Source organism: Maniola jurtina, chromosome 11 (assembly GCF_905333055.1).
Source record: "Maniola jurtina chromosome 11, ilManJurt1.1, whole genome shotgun sequence".
Taxonomy (NCBI): Eukaryota; Metazoa; Arthropoda; class Insecta; order Lepidoptera; family Nymphalidae; genus Maniola; species Maniola jurtina.
Window position 1 is genome coordinate 4,784,653 of NC_060039.1, and position 14,896 is coordinate 4,799,548.

Consider the following 14,896-nt stretch of genomic DNA (forward strand, 5'->3'; position numbering starts at 1 on the left):
TGTTAGCTATAATCCAAGAAAAACTGTTCAGCCGTTTGAAAGTTATCAGCTCTTTTCCTAATTACTGTAACCTTCACTTGTCGGGGGTGTTATAAATTTTTAATTTACACTTGTTTAATTAGATCAGCGCGCCAAGCGAAACTTTTGCGAAATAAAATTGGTTGACTTTAAAACAATGGACCTAGATCCATTTTCCTCTGTCGTCCCCGTGTTGTTTAACTAGAAATCTATCAACGCAGTCGAGATTTGCAAACTTGTACAAAAGGTACAGAACAGATTTCATAACACAATTTTCCCTTTCGCAACTGGGATTTGTGGTATTCAGAGATATGAGTAATTTACAATTGATTATGGCTCGAGCTTTCCTTGTTCTTATATTAAGGCTCTAATCCAATTGTCTGTTTTCTACCTCGTACTGTAATGAGTAAATAGGTACACAGGTACACACAGGTACAGTTAGTTTAACCCTAAAGATTTTTTATAATGGACTAACTAAACCGTTCGATCGAGTGGATTTTTTGAAAATCGGTGAGGGGGTGGAATTTTCAAAAATCCTGGAACACTTAGGTACTTCAGAACTTTTGCATGAAAGCCTTAATGCGAATTTTTATAGATATATAACTTGAATAATGATGGACGTTCATACAAACTTTTATCTAAAAATGCTGCAGTTTTTAGTGTTACACATTTTTAGTTAAGGCATTGAGTTTTTATAATTTATTAACTTTCAAGTCCAACTTTAAGTTCTAAGAAAGAAAAACACTAGGTACCTACTAAAAAATAATTTTACTAAATTTTAATATTCTATTACCTATATCAGATTGTAGATAAGTCGTCAGTCACGGATGCCATCACTCGACAAGATTATACTTATGTGATCGTTAACACCTTGAGGAATTTATTTTATTAATCATGACATTGAACTACCTACTCTAAAAAATTGGTCAAGTACGAGTCAAACTCGAAGAGTTCCGTAGAAGAAATAAAACTTTTTTTTTAATTTTCATGGCGGTAATTTTGAAATTTTATTATTAGTTTATTATATTATATATTTATAGTTATAGCAATCGATATACATATTCTGTGGATATTTCAACTTTTTACCTTTTATCACGAAATACAGCCCGCTGACAGACAGACAGACGGACAGCGGAGGCTTGTTAATAGGGTCCCGTTGGCACTCTTCGGGTGCGGTACCCTAAAAATTATGAAGTTCTTGGATGCTACTCTGCATAAGCTTGACGTGTGCTCTTAATATTGGTTTTTATTCTCAACGTATCAATATATCGTACAAAGATATAGCTTCTTACATCCTGGATCGCACGATCAAAGGCCTTCAAAAATCTCTTAGGAACTTTTTAACTTTCCGGATCAATTTCGTCAAAATCGGTTAAACGGATGGACAGACAGACACATTCATATTTATGATATTAGCATAAATATGGATTTATATAATATCCAACGTTTGTGGAAACTCTATGGCATTTAAGATTACTACAATAATAATTATTGAAAATTCAATAAGGAAAAGCTCCTTTTCTGAAACTGGCTGTCTTAAATTAATACAATTTATGGAAGCTTTGAAAAACGTCGTATTAAATTAACATAAGTAATGCCGTTAACGGTTTTTGTAAACAGTATTTATTTCACAAAAATAATATTGCTTAGGAAAAAATATTTATCAATGATTTTCAACTTCTTATTTATTTTATTAGTCTTTTATTGTTAACAGTTTAAGGGTTTTACGCAAAATTAGTGTTTACTCCGTCTATAATAATAATCTATACTAATATTATACCTAATGAGGTAAAGTTTGTAAGTTTGGATTTGGGGATTAATCTCCGGAACGAATGATCCGATCCTAAAAATTATTTCACTTATAATTACATTATCTCCGAATGCTATTAGGTTTCCTATTCTTTCATTCTTCGCTCTGGGTTGGTTTCCGTACTTAAACGTTCCGTCTGTTTTGCGTGCATTGCCCCTCCCCGTCGAAGTCTTCACTCCAGCCATCCAAGCTCGCTCCAGAAGCCGAGTCGACCACCCAGGTTGCCGAGGCTTCATGATGTGAGGTTGGGGTTCCCAAATGGCGCTCTCGTTGTTCTGCCACGCCCGTGTACTCCAGGAGCACGTGCGTCGGGTCGGTCGACCTCCATGCAGGTCCTGCACAGAGGGCTGTCGGTGACACCTGTAACGAAAAAGTGTTTGTTTAATAGGCTATGCTATTAGGCTATTATCACGCGAACGAAATCGCGGGCAAAACCTAGTAATCTGACAAAATAAACTCTGTTGAATACATAAAATTTCAAACCATATATTTTGTAGAGTTTCTAATATTAACAACGTGATTTTTTTTGGGAAGATTATTTAAAAATATACAGTATATTCAACAGTCCTTCCTTTCTTCTCGGTCGCTTGGTTTGGACGTAATTTATCGTTGCTAGTTTTACTTGTAAAGTGGACTTAACAATACCTAACGGTAAGGAGATCTACCTGCGATCTGATAAAGTCTATGCCCCGATAACTATACAAAGATTAAAGCCGAAACCTAAATACTGATAATATTGTACTCGAAGATTGGGTACCTACCTTGATTTTGCACAAAGAATTATCGGCCATTCAGGTTATCATTTTACAATTATAGTTAACACCGCTATGCGTTGCGATTCGCGCGCATTCAGTTTTACGTTGGTGGTACTATGTCAGAAATCTTAACGCAAGTGCTGACAACAACTGTACAAAGTCTTAAGGCAAAAGATGCGCGAACACAATACATACGTAACAAACAGGTTGTTTTTCCCATAATACACAGGTACAGATGCATCAAATTTGCAAGATCTTATAGCTGGCATCATTTTGGTTTTGTAATGTATAACTAAGTACTTTATAAGTTTAAAATATAATACGGAGCTTTTTTGATATTTCACTTACTATGGCGCCACCGCTATAACAAAGAAAGATCAAAAAAATTGAAATCCTATTGTCGTTATCAGCTTAGTCACACTTTACAGTATTTACATAATTTAACACAAATCTGTTTTTCTATTACCCGAGATACTCAAAAGTATTAGATTCTAAAAGTAAACACACGCATAATCAGATGGCATCATGATCCAGTTTTTACAGCGCCGTAAACATGGTTATTTAAGTAAATACGGAGACGTAAATACATTCCTGTCTACCGATACGACTTAAGTAATATTTACTTCAATTTAATGTAAGCCAAAGCTAAAGGTAAAGGTTATCTTGTAACAAAATATCGGTTCGTTTAGATATAAATTTGAGCATTCCAAATTTCTTGTCTGATTCAAATTAAATTAAACGGAGGGCGTAGGTTATCAAAAAATCGCCAATAATATTTTTAAAACACTGTAAACAATGGCAGTAGGTACAGTCGGTAACGAAGCTAGGTTTGCAGACGTCTTTTATAGTCGCGGGTGCGAACCTAGCTTTGTTGCTGACTGTACCTATACCTATAGGTCATAGCGTCAATACATACACTAAGATGGTACCCTTGGTGTGTGGGAACAAGCCGGCTTTACAGTCACCTACGTACCTGAATGATTAATCCACTACTGAACTAAACATTGAACTAATAGTACTACGTAGAGCAAAATAAAAAGTTTGTTCTGCCGACTCGTGCCAGTCATTATAATTTCTCCCCTGTGACTTGTGAGCTAAGACTCTATCTAGACATAAGCCATCTCTTAAGGTCGAGTATAGGTCTTGAGAATTCAGCAACCCCAGGAAACGTTACAATAAAGAAGTAGCATAGCAAATTTCACTATGCCTTGCAATACCATATTGCAGAAGAATTTGCACCGTATTTATATCCAAGAAAACCCTTATTATTAGGTTATGGTAATTAATGAGTGAGGTCTTACAATGAGTTTATGACACAGATATAATCTATTAAGTGAATTATTAAAGTACTAAGATCACAGAACAACTACAAACAAAGCTAATTAATTCCTAATTCCAATTTTCTTCACCAGGATGACGTTCGCGGCGGCGCTGGTGTTGCTCGCGATGTGCTCGGCGGCCCACGGCGGCGACCCGGTGTTCGACCCCAGCACGCTCATGCGGCTCGTGCTGGTGCCGGCGGACGCGGCCGTCGGCTCCGTCGTCTACCGCGTCCGCGCCTCCGACCCCGACTTTGACTACCCGTTGCACTTTGAACTCATTGGTAAGTCAATCTCTAACAATGCTAACAACTCTATAGGATATAGGGTAGTGTTCGACCGCAGCACGCTCATGCGGCTCGTGCTGGTGCCGGCGGACGCGGCCGTCGGCTCCGTCGTCTACCGCGTTCGCGCCTCCGACCCCGACTTTGACTACCCGTTGCAATTTTAGCTTATTGAATTGAAATTTAAATACCAGATCCCACTTGACATCCTAAAAAAATATCGAAAATTGTGTCTGATCTTTTATTTTCACCGTAAATGTCCATCTTGAGTCGTAATCTTCTTAATTTTGTCAATTCTGGTCTAATGAGAACAGATCCTTAGCATGTTCAAGTTATTCTCGGACGATAGTTGTAGCATTTTGTTATACATGCATACGTGTCTTTATGTTAGCTTATTTTTTTACATGATCAGGGCAAATGGGTCGCCTAGACGTCGGCATCGAGACGCTTCCTTGCACACGCTACAACTCCGTCTGCCAGGCCAACGTGATCCTACTCCGGCGGTTGGAGCCTGGCCGATACGTGGACTTCCGGCTGTCAGCCCGTAACACCAGAGGGCGAAGTGCGAGAATTGCCTGCTCCATCACCGCCACCAACGCCACTACGCCAAGAGATACGATATTCCCTCATCAGCCCGGCATCATTTTAGTTCCTGAGGTAAATTATATTAAGCTATAATTATTATATTAGTTTTTTCATGAAAACGACTTATTAATTACCGGATATAAAATATCTTCCACCGCCAAGCAAGTGATCTGTTCTAGGTATAAGTACCGCGCTTGTTTCTACGCCTACTGCTGCTGAGGTGTATTAAGATTAGTTACATTGCAAATTGTCTATCAAGTATGTCATGCTTCTTAGACATTATTATTAGAAAAGGAAATACTTGCAGCAGTTAGTTTATATAAAATAGTAATTATACAATCAAAAGAAGGATCCTTTATGACTCGTACTGCCATCTCGACCTGTCGCGTACTATAGATAGCTGTAGATTTTCTAGCACGAAAAAAGGGCCGATATCTTCCCAATATTTACGTCATTAAATGAAGCAGCCTCGTCCGCCTGCTGCGGTGTGATTGATGATGATGACAGGCTCGCTTCGAAAACGAATTTCAGAATTAACTGCTACGCCTACATAGCGCTATCAAATTACCTACGTTTGGCAATATGATACTATTTTTTTTTTGAATATTGAGGATAGATAATATTGCCAATGAGTATTATTATCGTTATCATTCTAATTTGTTAGTTTTACGCCATCGGCATCTAAATCTTTAAAAGATTCTAATATTGGCGTCACTCAGAAAAGCAGGTATTATTTAAATATTTTTATCGAATAATTGGAATGTCCTCTCCAAAACCAACACAAAAAAACACAAGTTTAATGTGTAAGGTTATCCGAGAGTTTTAATCTAAACAAACTAATTCCAAAATAAATAATTTAATTAGAGCGTGATTGCTATCACAACATCTAATTATTCAGTTCACAATCCAAATACCGAAAATATGCGATATCGCTCCGAATCTCGGAAGGAGACTGAACTAAAACCTTCAAAACACCCGTATTTATGCAAGTTCAATCTTGTTGGCCTCCTAGTAACAGATTGTATGACATCGAATGAGCCAAATATCGATTTTACCAAACTACCTTCATCAGCTAAATTAATAATTTTATATTATTTTTGACAACTCAAATCAACTTTTTAAAAATAACCTTACAGTTCGGCCGTCCTGAATTTAACACGCCCTCGTGTTTCTAAATAATCTTGTCATGTCAGTCGCGGGCTTCCTTGCCCTAAGTCAAATCCAAATCATGGGCTATCCTGCCCTCCGTCAAATCATTAAAACCTACCCCTGAACTGCCGAACTCTCAGTTTTAATATCAAGTCAACAATAAATCCAAACGACTAACTTCTCATTCGATGTATACAAAATCTGAACCACTCATTGCAAATTACTTTCCAATTCACAAAAGACTAAATTATTTAAAAAAATCTAAAAATTTTAATCACCAAATCAAACTCAATAAAAAATTTTTAATCAAATGTGGGTTGTTTACAAAAAGATACCAAAGCGAAATTAAGACAACGTGAGACACGTCCCGCTTCTGAATTATTGGCGTCACTCAGAAAAGCAGGTATTATTTAAATATTTTTATCGAATAATTGGAATGTCCTCTCCAAAACCAACACAAAAAAAACACAAGTTTAATGTGTAAGGTTATCCGAGAGTTTTAATCTAAACAAACTAATGCCAAAATAAATAATTTAATTAGAGCGTGATTGCTATCACAACATCTAATTATTCAGTTCACAATCCAAATACCGAAAATATGCGATATCGCTCCGAATCTCGGAAGGAGACTGAACTAAAACCTTCAAAACACCCGTATTTATGCAAGTTCAATCTTGTTGGCCTCCTAGTAACAGATTGTATGACATCGAATGAGCCAAATATCGATTTTACCAAACTACCTTCATCAGCTAAATTAATAATTTTATATTATTTTTGACAACCCAAATCAACTTTTTAAAAATAACCTTACACTAAAATGACCTAAATGCCTAGGCTTTATAGGTAGAATAATTCTGACTTAGTGTTAGATACAATACTTTCTCACCACTAGAACAAAGAACCAAACTACTAAGCGTTTCAAAACTTTCAAGCTTTTTTGTCATATGATTAACAAAAAATTGTAGGAAAGGCACACTGCAGCTACCAATATGCTATGACAAGTGTTGGCAACAACTCGTTCTCACGTTCGGTGTTGCTTGGTGTTGGTGGTTATGCTGTGGTCGTGACGTCAGAGCCCCCTCCATCGAGACGAAAAAGATGGGGCTAGGGCGAGGACGTGGCGTGGAACGACAAGCTTCAGTTGCTGTTTGCGCTCCAACCGATTCACATTGCATTATACGGGTTGATTTTACTATCTGAGACTTTAATTGTTTACATCAGAAGTGTGTAGTAACTTACGCTTTGAGGAAAAATCGGTCGAAACGCAAACGTACTTTTCCACCTAGAGGTCTTCAAGTGCCAGGACACCGTCGGCCGCGATGGAAACGTAATAAGGTATCTCGTAAAGATACCGAAACTGTGAGTACTTTAAATAATTATTAAAGATTAAGTGAATATGGTTTAAATTACTAAATCGTATTCTCAAACTTTTGTATAGTCAGGTGAGATAATTCGTTACTAAACTAAGTTGAAGGTATCAGCTAAAAGTCTGGCACGATTTAATATTGCGTACAGTCTATAAGTGGTCCTCGTGGGAATAGTGATCGGTAAACGAAATTGTCTTTTAGTTCCAAATTCAAAGGAATATGTTTTAAAATGGTTAATTTTTAGTTTGTTCGAATTTTATTTTGGAACTAAATGTTAAATTCACGTTTGTCTCAACTTTTTTTTCGAACAAAATATTATTTAAATTATAGTGGGTCAATTATTATAGTAGAATCAGTAATATACGTCCTTAGAAGATAATAATTTAAAAACGTGTGACTATTGAGCTTGTTATTTACATAGAAGTTTTTATAATAAAAATATTAAACATGTGGGTAGTATACGTGACGAACAAGTTAAAATGTTATAGTGGTAGTGGTAAAAGTAATCAAAGAATGTCTTAGGTTAGTCAAACTTCACAAGTGAAATGTTAGCTCAGATATAAATCATGATAACCAATCCCGAACTCGTATACTGAAATGAAATGAAATTTATTTATTTGCTGAATATCAGTTGTTGAGTTCAAAATTATAACTAAGCAGCGACCTTCATATTCTACTTCATAAGCATGCAAATATTTAATACTCATCAGGAATAATCCGTACAAATAATCCTGATGAGACCAAAAAGTGAATTAATTTCTATGGTAACATGTCTCTTAATTAAATGTCAGTATTAATATTATAATAATAAGTTATTATATTAATTGTAAGTAAATGTTACATAATATATGGGGTTAAAAAGTGTATATTTTTGATACATGTCACGAGGCGTTTAGAGATACCGGAAGTAGTTGTCCGCGCATATCAAAATCGTCAGTAAAGGGATTTCAGTTTAAAAACATTTATTTATCAATAAAGAGCATAACAGTCCTTTTAAATATCAGGAATTACAGCTATATACATTTACAATGGTAGGTACTTACGCACATGATATCAAGTATCCATTTTAGTACTAGAATAGAATAGAATAGAATAGATTTTTATTCAAATAAACTTTTACAAGTGCTTTTGAATCGTCAAATAATTTACCACTGGTTCGGAATGCCGTTCCTACCGAGAAGAACCAGCAAGAAACTCGGCGGTTGCTCTTTTCAATTGTGCAATTTACAATAATATTCTATACTATACAAGCAATTGCAGACCCGCGCATTGCTGGAGCGAGTCAAATCCATGCTTTTTTATCATTTACATAATCTTCGATTGTGTAATATGCTTTTGCCAGGAGCATACTTTTAATGGATTTTTTAAACTTTGGTAAAGGCAAGTCTAATATTGACTGTGGAATTCTATTATAAAATATTACACTCATTCCCACAAATGACTTTCCCACTTTTCTGAGGCGGAGCGTAGGAGTTGCGAGCTTATTACGATTTCTAGTTGGCCTGTCATGGAAATCACCGATTTTTTTGTAGCTGAGGATGTTTTGTCGTACAAAAATTATATTATTGTAAATGTATTGAGAAGCTACTGTAAGAATACCTATTTCCTTAAATTTCTCTCGTAGGGAATCGCGCGGTTTTAAATTATAAATTGCGCGTATTGCCCTTTTTTGTAAAACGAAAATTTTTCCAATATCTGCCGCTTTACCCCATAGCAAGATTCCGTAAGACATAATACTGTGAAAATAGGCAAAATATACAATTTTTGCAGTTTCCACGTCAGTTATCTGTCGAATCTTTCTAACAGCGTAAGCAGCAGAGCTGAGTTTGCCAGCAAGTGTTGATATATGGGCGTTCCATTGAAGCTTTGCATCTAAAGTTATCCCCAGGAACACGGTGGTCTCCTCTACTTTCAACATATCATTATTTATCATTAATTTTATGTTATTTGTCGTCTTGGTATTGGGCAGTGCGAATTCGACACACTTGGTTTTCTTTGCATTTAAAAGCAAATTGTTAACAGTAAACCAGTGAGTGACCTGCGATATGGCTCTATTTACATCGTCATAATTATTCTCATTTCTATCTAATTTAAAAATCAAAGACGTATCATCAGCAAATAGTACAATATCGCAAGTATTTTGGACAAAATATGGTAGATCGTTTATATATACCAAGAACATGAAGGGACCTAGGATAGAGCCTTGAGGAACACCCATTAATGAGGCTGATCCGGATGACTTCACATCATTTACACATACTGTTTGTATACGATCACTGAGATAAGACGCAATAAGACTAAGCGCAGTGTCTTTGACTCCATAATAGCTCAATTTAGCTAAGAGAGTCTCGTGCTCAACGCAGTCGAATGCTTTAGACAAATCACAGAAAATTCCAACGGCATTCTGTGAGTTCTCCCACGCATCGAATATATGCTTTAAAAGCATTGCGCCCGCATCGATTGTTGATCGTCCTTTAGTAAAACCATACTGCTCCGAGTGAAGTAATTTATTCAAGTTAAAGTGCAAGAGCAGTTGGTTGAGCATAATTTTTTCAAATATCTTGCTAAAAGTCGGCAAAATCGAAATTGGCCTGTAATTATTTGGGTCACTTTTACTGCCCGATTTGAAAAGAGGAATCAATTTACTGTATTTCATAAGATCTGGAAAGGATCCTGACTCTACGGACTTATTAAAAATTAGAGCAAGATATGGAGCAACAATATCAATAATATTGCTGATTACTTTTACTGATATCCCCCATAAGTCTCCTGTTTTTTTGTACTGTAAAGATTTGAATACCTTAATAATATCATGTGGGGTAATTTGTTCAAACTTAAATAGTACACTGCACTCAGAAACATTGCCCCTAAGAAGATTATAGGCTTCTGTTGGCGACGAGTTAAGGGAACTAGTAGTGGTAACTGGGATGTTTCGGAAAAAGTTCATATTATCTACATTGAATAATTGTGTGGGTAAGTAATAACATCCATACGTTTACAATACTAGTTTTTAGGGAAGTTTTCGTAATTGTTCTTCTTTTAAAGCATAATTGGGAGTGTATATATCCTGTTATTATTTTCCTGATAGGAATACAAGTTTGAAGCGCGTACGAGTGACTTATATTTAGAATTTTCGTATCTTTATAGAGGTAATTCTTTATTCTTTCTTTATTTGCATTCATGTCTTACATCATAAATAAAAAATATCATAATATTACAACATGAAACCCCGTTGGGGCGTTGCAAAGTAAAACATATGTAAATAATCAAAGGTAATATTACAATTCTTATGAAATATGAAATATGAATAGCAAAAATTATGAATTAATTATATGGTCATTAAATAAAAAAATAAAATAAAAAGGTCACATATAAATAAAGACTATGGGAGTTTTCAAATTATGTCCTATTATAATTAATCAGACTTTAAAAAAAAAAGTACTTACAAATAAAAAGTGGTTAACAAAGTTATTACAATCTTTTTATATCGTATTATCGTATAATTGAGGTATATTCATTCAATAGTTCATGCACACTGTAGTAACATTTTTGGATTAGCCATTTTTTTTAGTTTTGTTTAAATATTGTTTCTTTTGTTTCATCTATTATTATTGCTATACAGGTTATTTAAATCAGTAAATATTTTAAAAAGAGCCTTTGTTGCAGTTTTAAATAAGTACTGTACAGGTTTACCTTAGTGCTACCTAAGTAAATAATTAATTAGATAGATAATAACTTTAAATTATTACAGTAAAGATTATTTACATATGAAGTTTTAGTTTTATTTTTTATATTCTGCGTGATCATCGACATAAGCATCCCCTTTTCGATATAATATTCAATATACAATAGAATAGAATAGAATAGACTAGACTAGAATAGAATATGATATAATATAAAAGAATAGAATATAATATAATAATCCAAGTAAACTTTTACAAATGCTTTTGAATCGTCAAAATAATTTACCATGCATTACAATATGATGTTTGACTAGAGCGTTATAATATTAGGGCGTACTTTTGGCATACAAGATGAATAATTTTACGTAAGGTTTCTATTTAAAGATAAAGCTGAATTTTTTTGTTGATACAAGGGTTTTTAGCAAAATTACAAAAAGGTAATAAAAAAAAAAATGTGTTAACATTCCTTTTGATTCAATTGCGTTAAGCGAATTTATTTTTAGGTTATAGGTATGTACCTATTGGGTACTAGGGAGTAATAACTTGCTTGGACGGAATGTAACAGAGTGATCCGATTTGGTTTATCCCCGAGAAAAGTAATGTAATAGTAGTAGACTCGTATACACATTGACCTCTGAAAGCATTTTAGCTATTTTTGTACATCCAAACAGAGAACCGTTTTGTATACATGTACAAGTCAATTAGATTGAACTAGAACGAAGGTAAAAGGATTGTACATTATATTTTAATAAAATAGACACAGACAGACTAGTAACGATGAAAGTAATATTTCTCTTCAGAGTTAGAACTAGTGCCTGTAGTTAGTCTGTTCAATTCAAAAGTTTTGTTGCATTTGTTGGGTACCTGCTTCAAAAACAAATAATAATTACGGATTGTGGTGTGTATAATATGATAATGAAGCTTTATTTAGTTTGTAAAGTTATAGTATATCGTTAATAATGCAAATTAGAATAATATTTAAAAAATAACTATGATTTATGTTGGTAGTTAATACCTAATATTACAAATTTGGGTAAAAGCTTCACATTTGCGTTGAACAAAGAAATATTCTTGTCCGGATAGCTAAGTGGGTATTATTAACTTGAGAAATTTTCATTAAAAAGATTACAATAAGAGGGTAGACAAATGTAACATTTTTATGCTCTCAGCTGCAATTCTGTGCTATAATCAGGACGGGCCGAAAATAATAAAGAGTGACAGTAAGAGTATATTGTGCGAATAGAAATATTAAATAGCATACAGTGGCAGTAGATGAATTCCCTGCGCGAATGGACAGATGAATGAGTTAAAAAGAAAGTCTTGGTTTTGGCAGTGGCATGCATCGGTGTCGCTCATAATCCATGACTCTCTGTTTATCATTTTTATTTAGCCTAATAATTATTTGAGATAGCGTAATTTAATATTTGCATATATGGAATATGAAATACCAATTATTATTATTGTTTGATACTAGAGTAATTCATGAATTAAAATAGTTTGTGGGTTATAAGATTATATTTGGTGACCAACCCTTGTAATTAATAATGCAGTGAACTAGTGAAATCATTAATATAACTGCAGTTAAGATATTGATTAGTTTAAAAAGTGATAGTTTTAGTATGATAATAATTATTTAAAGTTAACTTTGATAGCACCAGCTTTACAATCAAATGATCCGTTTATAATAATAAAGCATTGATAGTTAAAATAAAATGGATGAGATCAAATATGATTCTTATGAGATCAAATCACTTGTATTATGGTGAACTAGGCACCGGTGATCCCTTGCGTGGATGCGCGGTAGATAAAGATAGTGTGGTGATTGCATACGTGGATGAATAGTGTCGGAGCACTGTGTGGGTGCACGATGCTATGGCATTGAGTATGTGTTCAGAATTTAGTAAAGAATTTTGAGATTTAGTAAAGAGGTATGATCTGATTTTAATCGTGAGTGCTAATGCATTGCTTCTTTAAAGAATATTCATGGAGTATTAAAAACCGTGTTGGCAAGGCTACCCTGTGTATTATGTTGAGTAATCTATTTAAAATTAAGTATGTATAGCAACATAATTGATATAGCGAGCCGTGATAAAATTTTGGAAGATTAATTAGTTGGAATATTGCACCATGGATATAAGATATCACACTGGGATACGAAGCTTGAACTTTGATAAAATATTCGAAAGATAATTGGGAATATTGTACCATGAATATAAAATATCACATTGGAATACGATGCTTAAACTTGAAGGCGAACTTGGTACGCTTAAGTGAGTGAAATGCTCTTTAAGTGCAAGTGGTCTTCAAGCGATCTTCTACGATGCTTGACCTTGATGGCGAACTTGGTACGCTTAAGTGAGTGAAATGCTCTTTAAGTGCAAGTGGTCTTCAAGCGATCTTCTACGATGCTTGACCTTGATGGCGAACTTGGTACGCTTAAGTGAGTGAAATGCTCTTTAAGTGCAAGTGGTCTTCAAGTGGTCTTTTATAATGCTTGGAACTTGAAGGTGAACTTGGTACGCTTAAGTGAGCGAAATGCTCTTTAAGTGCAAGTGGTCTTCAAGTGGTCTTCTATGATGTTTGGAACTTGAAGGTGAACTTGGTACACTTAAGTGAGCGAAATGTTCTTTAAGTGCAAGTGGTCTTCAAGTGGTCTTCACCAACTTGGTACGCTTAAGTGAGCGAAATATTCTTTAAGTGCAAGTGGTCTTGACCAACTTGCTGCATTTAAGTGAGCGAAACGCTCTTTAAGTGCAGTTGGTTTTCAACTACGACAAATCTGGTCCCCTAAGTGTGGCAAAGTCCCTTTAGATGCGGTTGTTTTGTTCTTTAAATTGAAAGCTGTTGTTGTGATGAGTGATAACGAATGGACAATATTCCTGGATCTTACGAGTACATAGTGGAGGTATCTTGTTAAGTTGCGAGCTGTCGTATGATTGTTAAGTGATAAGTGACAATGAATGGGCAATATTCCTTAGGAAGTTAGGAAGGATCCTTACAAGTAGGTAATGTGAATCAGGTGTTAACGGTTGTTTATTTTGCAGTAATTTTATCCCGACTCGTGGGGTGCCCGGGGCGGGCACCATGCAGCATGGCCGTGTTGGCAACAACTCGTTCTCACGTTCGGTGTTGCTTGGTGTTGGTGGTTATGCTGTGGTCGTGACGTCAGAGCCCCCTCCATCGAGACGAAAAAGATGGGGCTAGGGCGAGGACGTGGCGTGGAACGACAAGCTTCAGTTGCTGTTTGCGCTCCAACCGATTCACATTGCATTATACGGGTTGATTTTACTATCTGAGACTTTAATTGTTTACACAAGTCAACAATGCATTTTTATGGCGTCCTTATGGCCAAGGAATCAATGACCATAAAGACGCCATGTTTCTTTTAAGTAATTCATAAGATGAACTTCTATGAATTGACAATTGTTCCAGGATGCAAAGCGCGGAACGGATCTCGAGATTGTGATCGCGAGAAAAAATCAGCTATCACCCAAGCCTCTGGAACTCGAACTCTGGGTATGATTGCTTCATTTGACTTTCAAACTAGAGATACGAGGTGATGATTGGATTTAATGATGCTCCTGTCGTGTTCAACACGCATTTCCACGTAACCGCATAATGAAGTTTCGCTGCCACCGCTAATAGGTCTCATTTTCACCGTGGAATCACCAACGATATAATCATTTCACTAGATGTGGCGCTTGACACTTCATAGTAACAACATGCTCCAGCTCCAACGAACTTCAGTTTCCGCACTCCTGTCAGTCATAATCCGCTTTAGGTGCAGTCCGTTTCTATGAACACACATAAATTAAGACAGAATATAGGTACTACTAAGCTAACTATGTGAATAATAACAATTTAAAGTAATCGCCCATGTTTAATTTTTACAAACGGACTGCGACTTTCCGTACGCGAGTGCGGAT

The 14,896-nt window shown here is 35.4% G+C and overlaps 1 protein-coding gene and 1 long non-coding RNA gene across 2 annotated transcripts in view; one reads left to right on the forward strand and one right to left on the reverse strand.

Moving 5' to 3' along the window:
• The window catches only part of LOC123869373 (cadherin-86C), a 160,680-nt gene that overhangs the window by 126,948 nt on the left and 18,836 nt on the right, over nucleotides 1-14,896 (forward strand). The window contains exons 3-5 of the mRNA XM_045912255.1: nucleotides 3,996-4,186; nucleotides 4,599-4,843; nucleotides 14,403-14,486. Of these exons, the coding sequence (XP_045768211.1) occupies nucleotides 3,997-4,186; nucleotides 4,599-4,843; nucleotides 14,403-14,486 (519 nt within the window). The 5' untranslated portion in view covers nucleotide 3,996. The remainder of the gene's footprint in view (nucleotides 1-3,995; nucleotides 4,187-4,598; nucleotides 4,844-14,402; nucleotides 14,487-14,896) is intronic.
• LOC123869374 lies at nucleotides 1,893-11,293 on the reverse strand. The gene is made up of 3 exons (XR_006796878.1): nucleotides 11,282-11,293; nucleotides 4,709-4,713; nucleotides 1,893-2,058 (listed from the first exon to the last, which is right to left on the reverse strand). It is a non-coding gene; the product is annotated as an uncharacterized LOC123869374 (long non-coding RNA).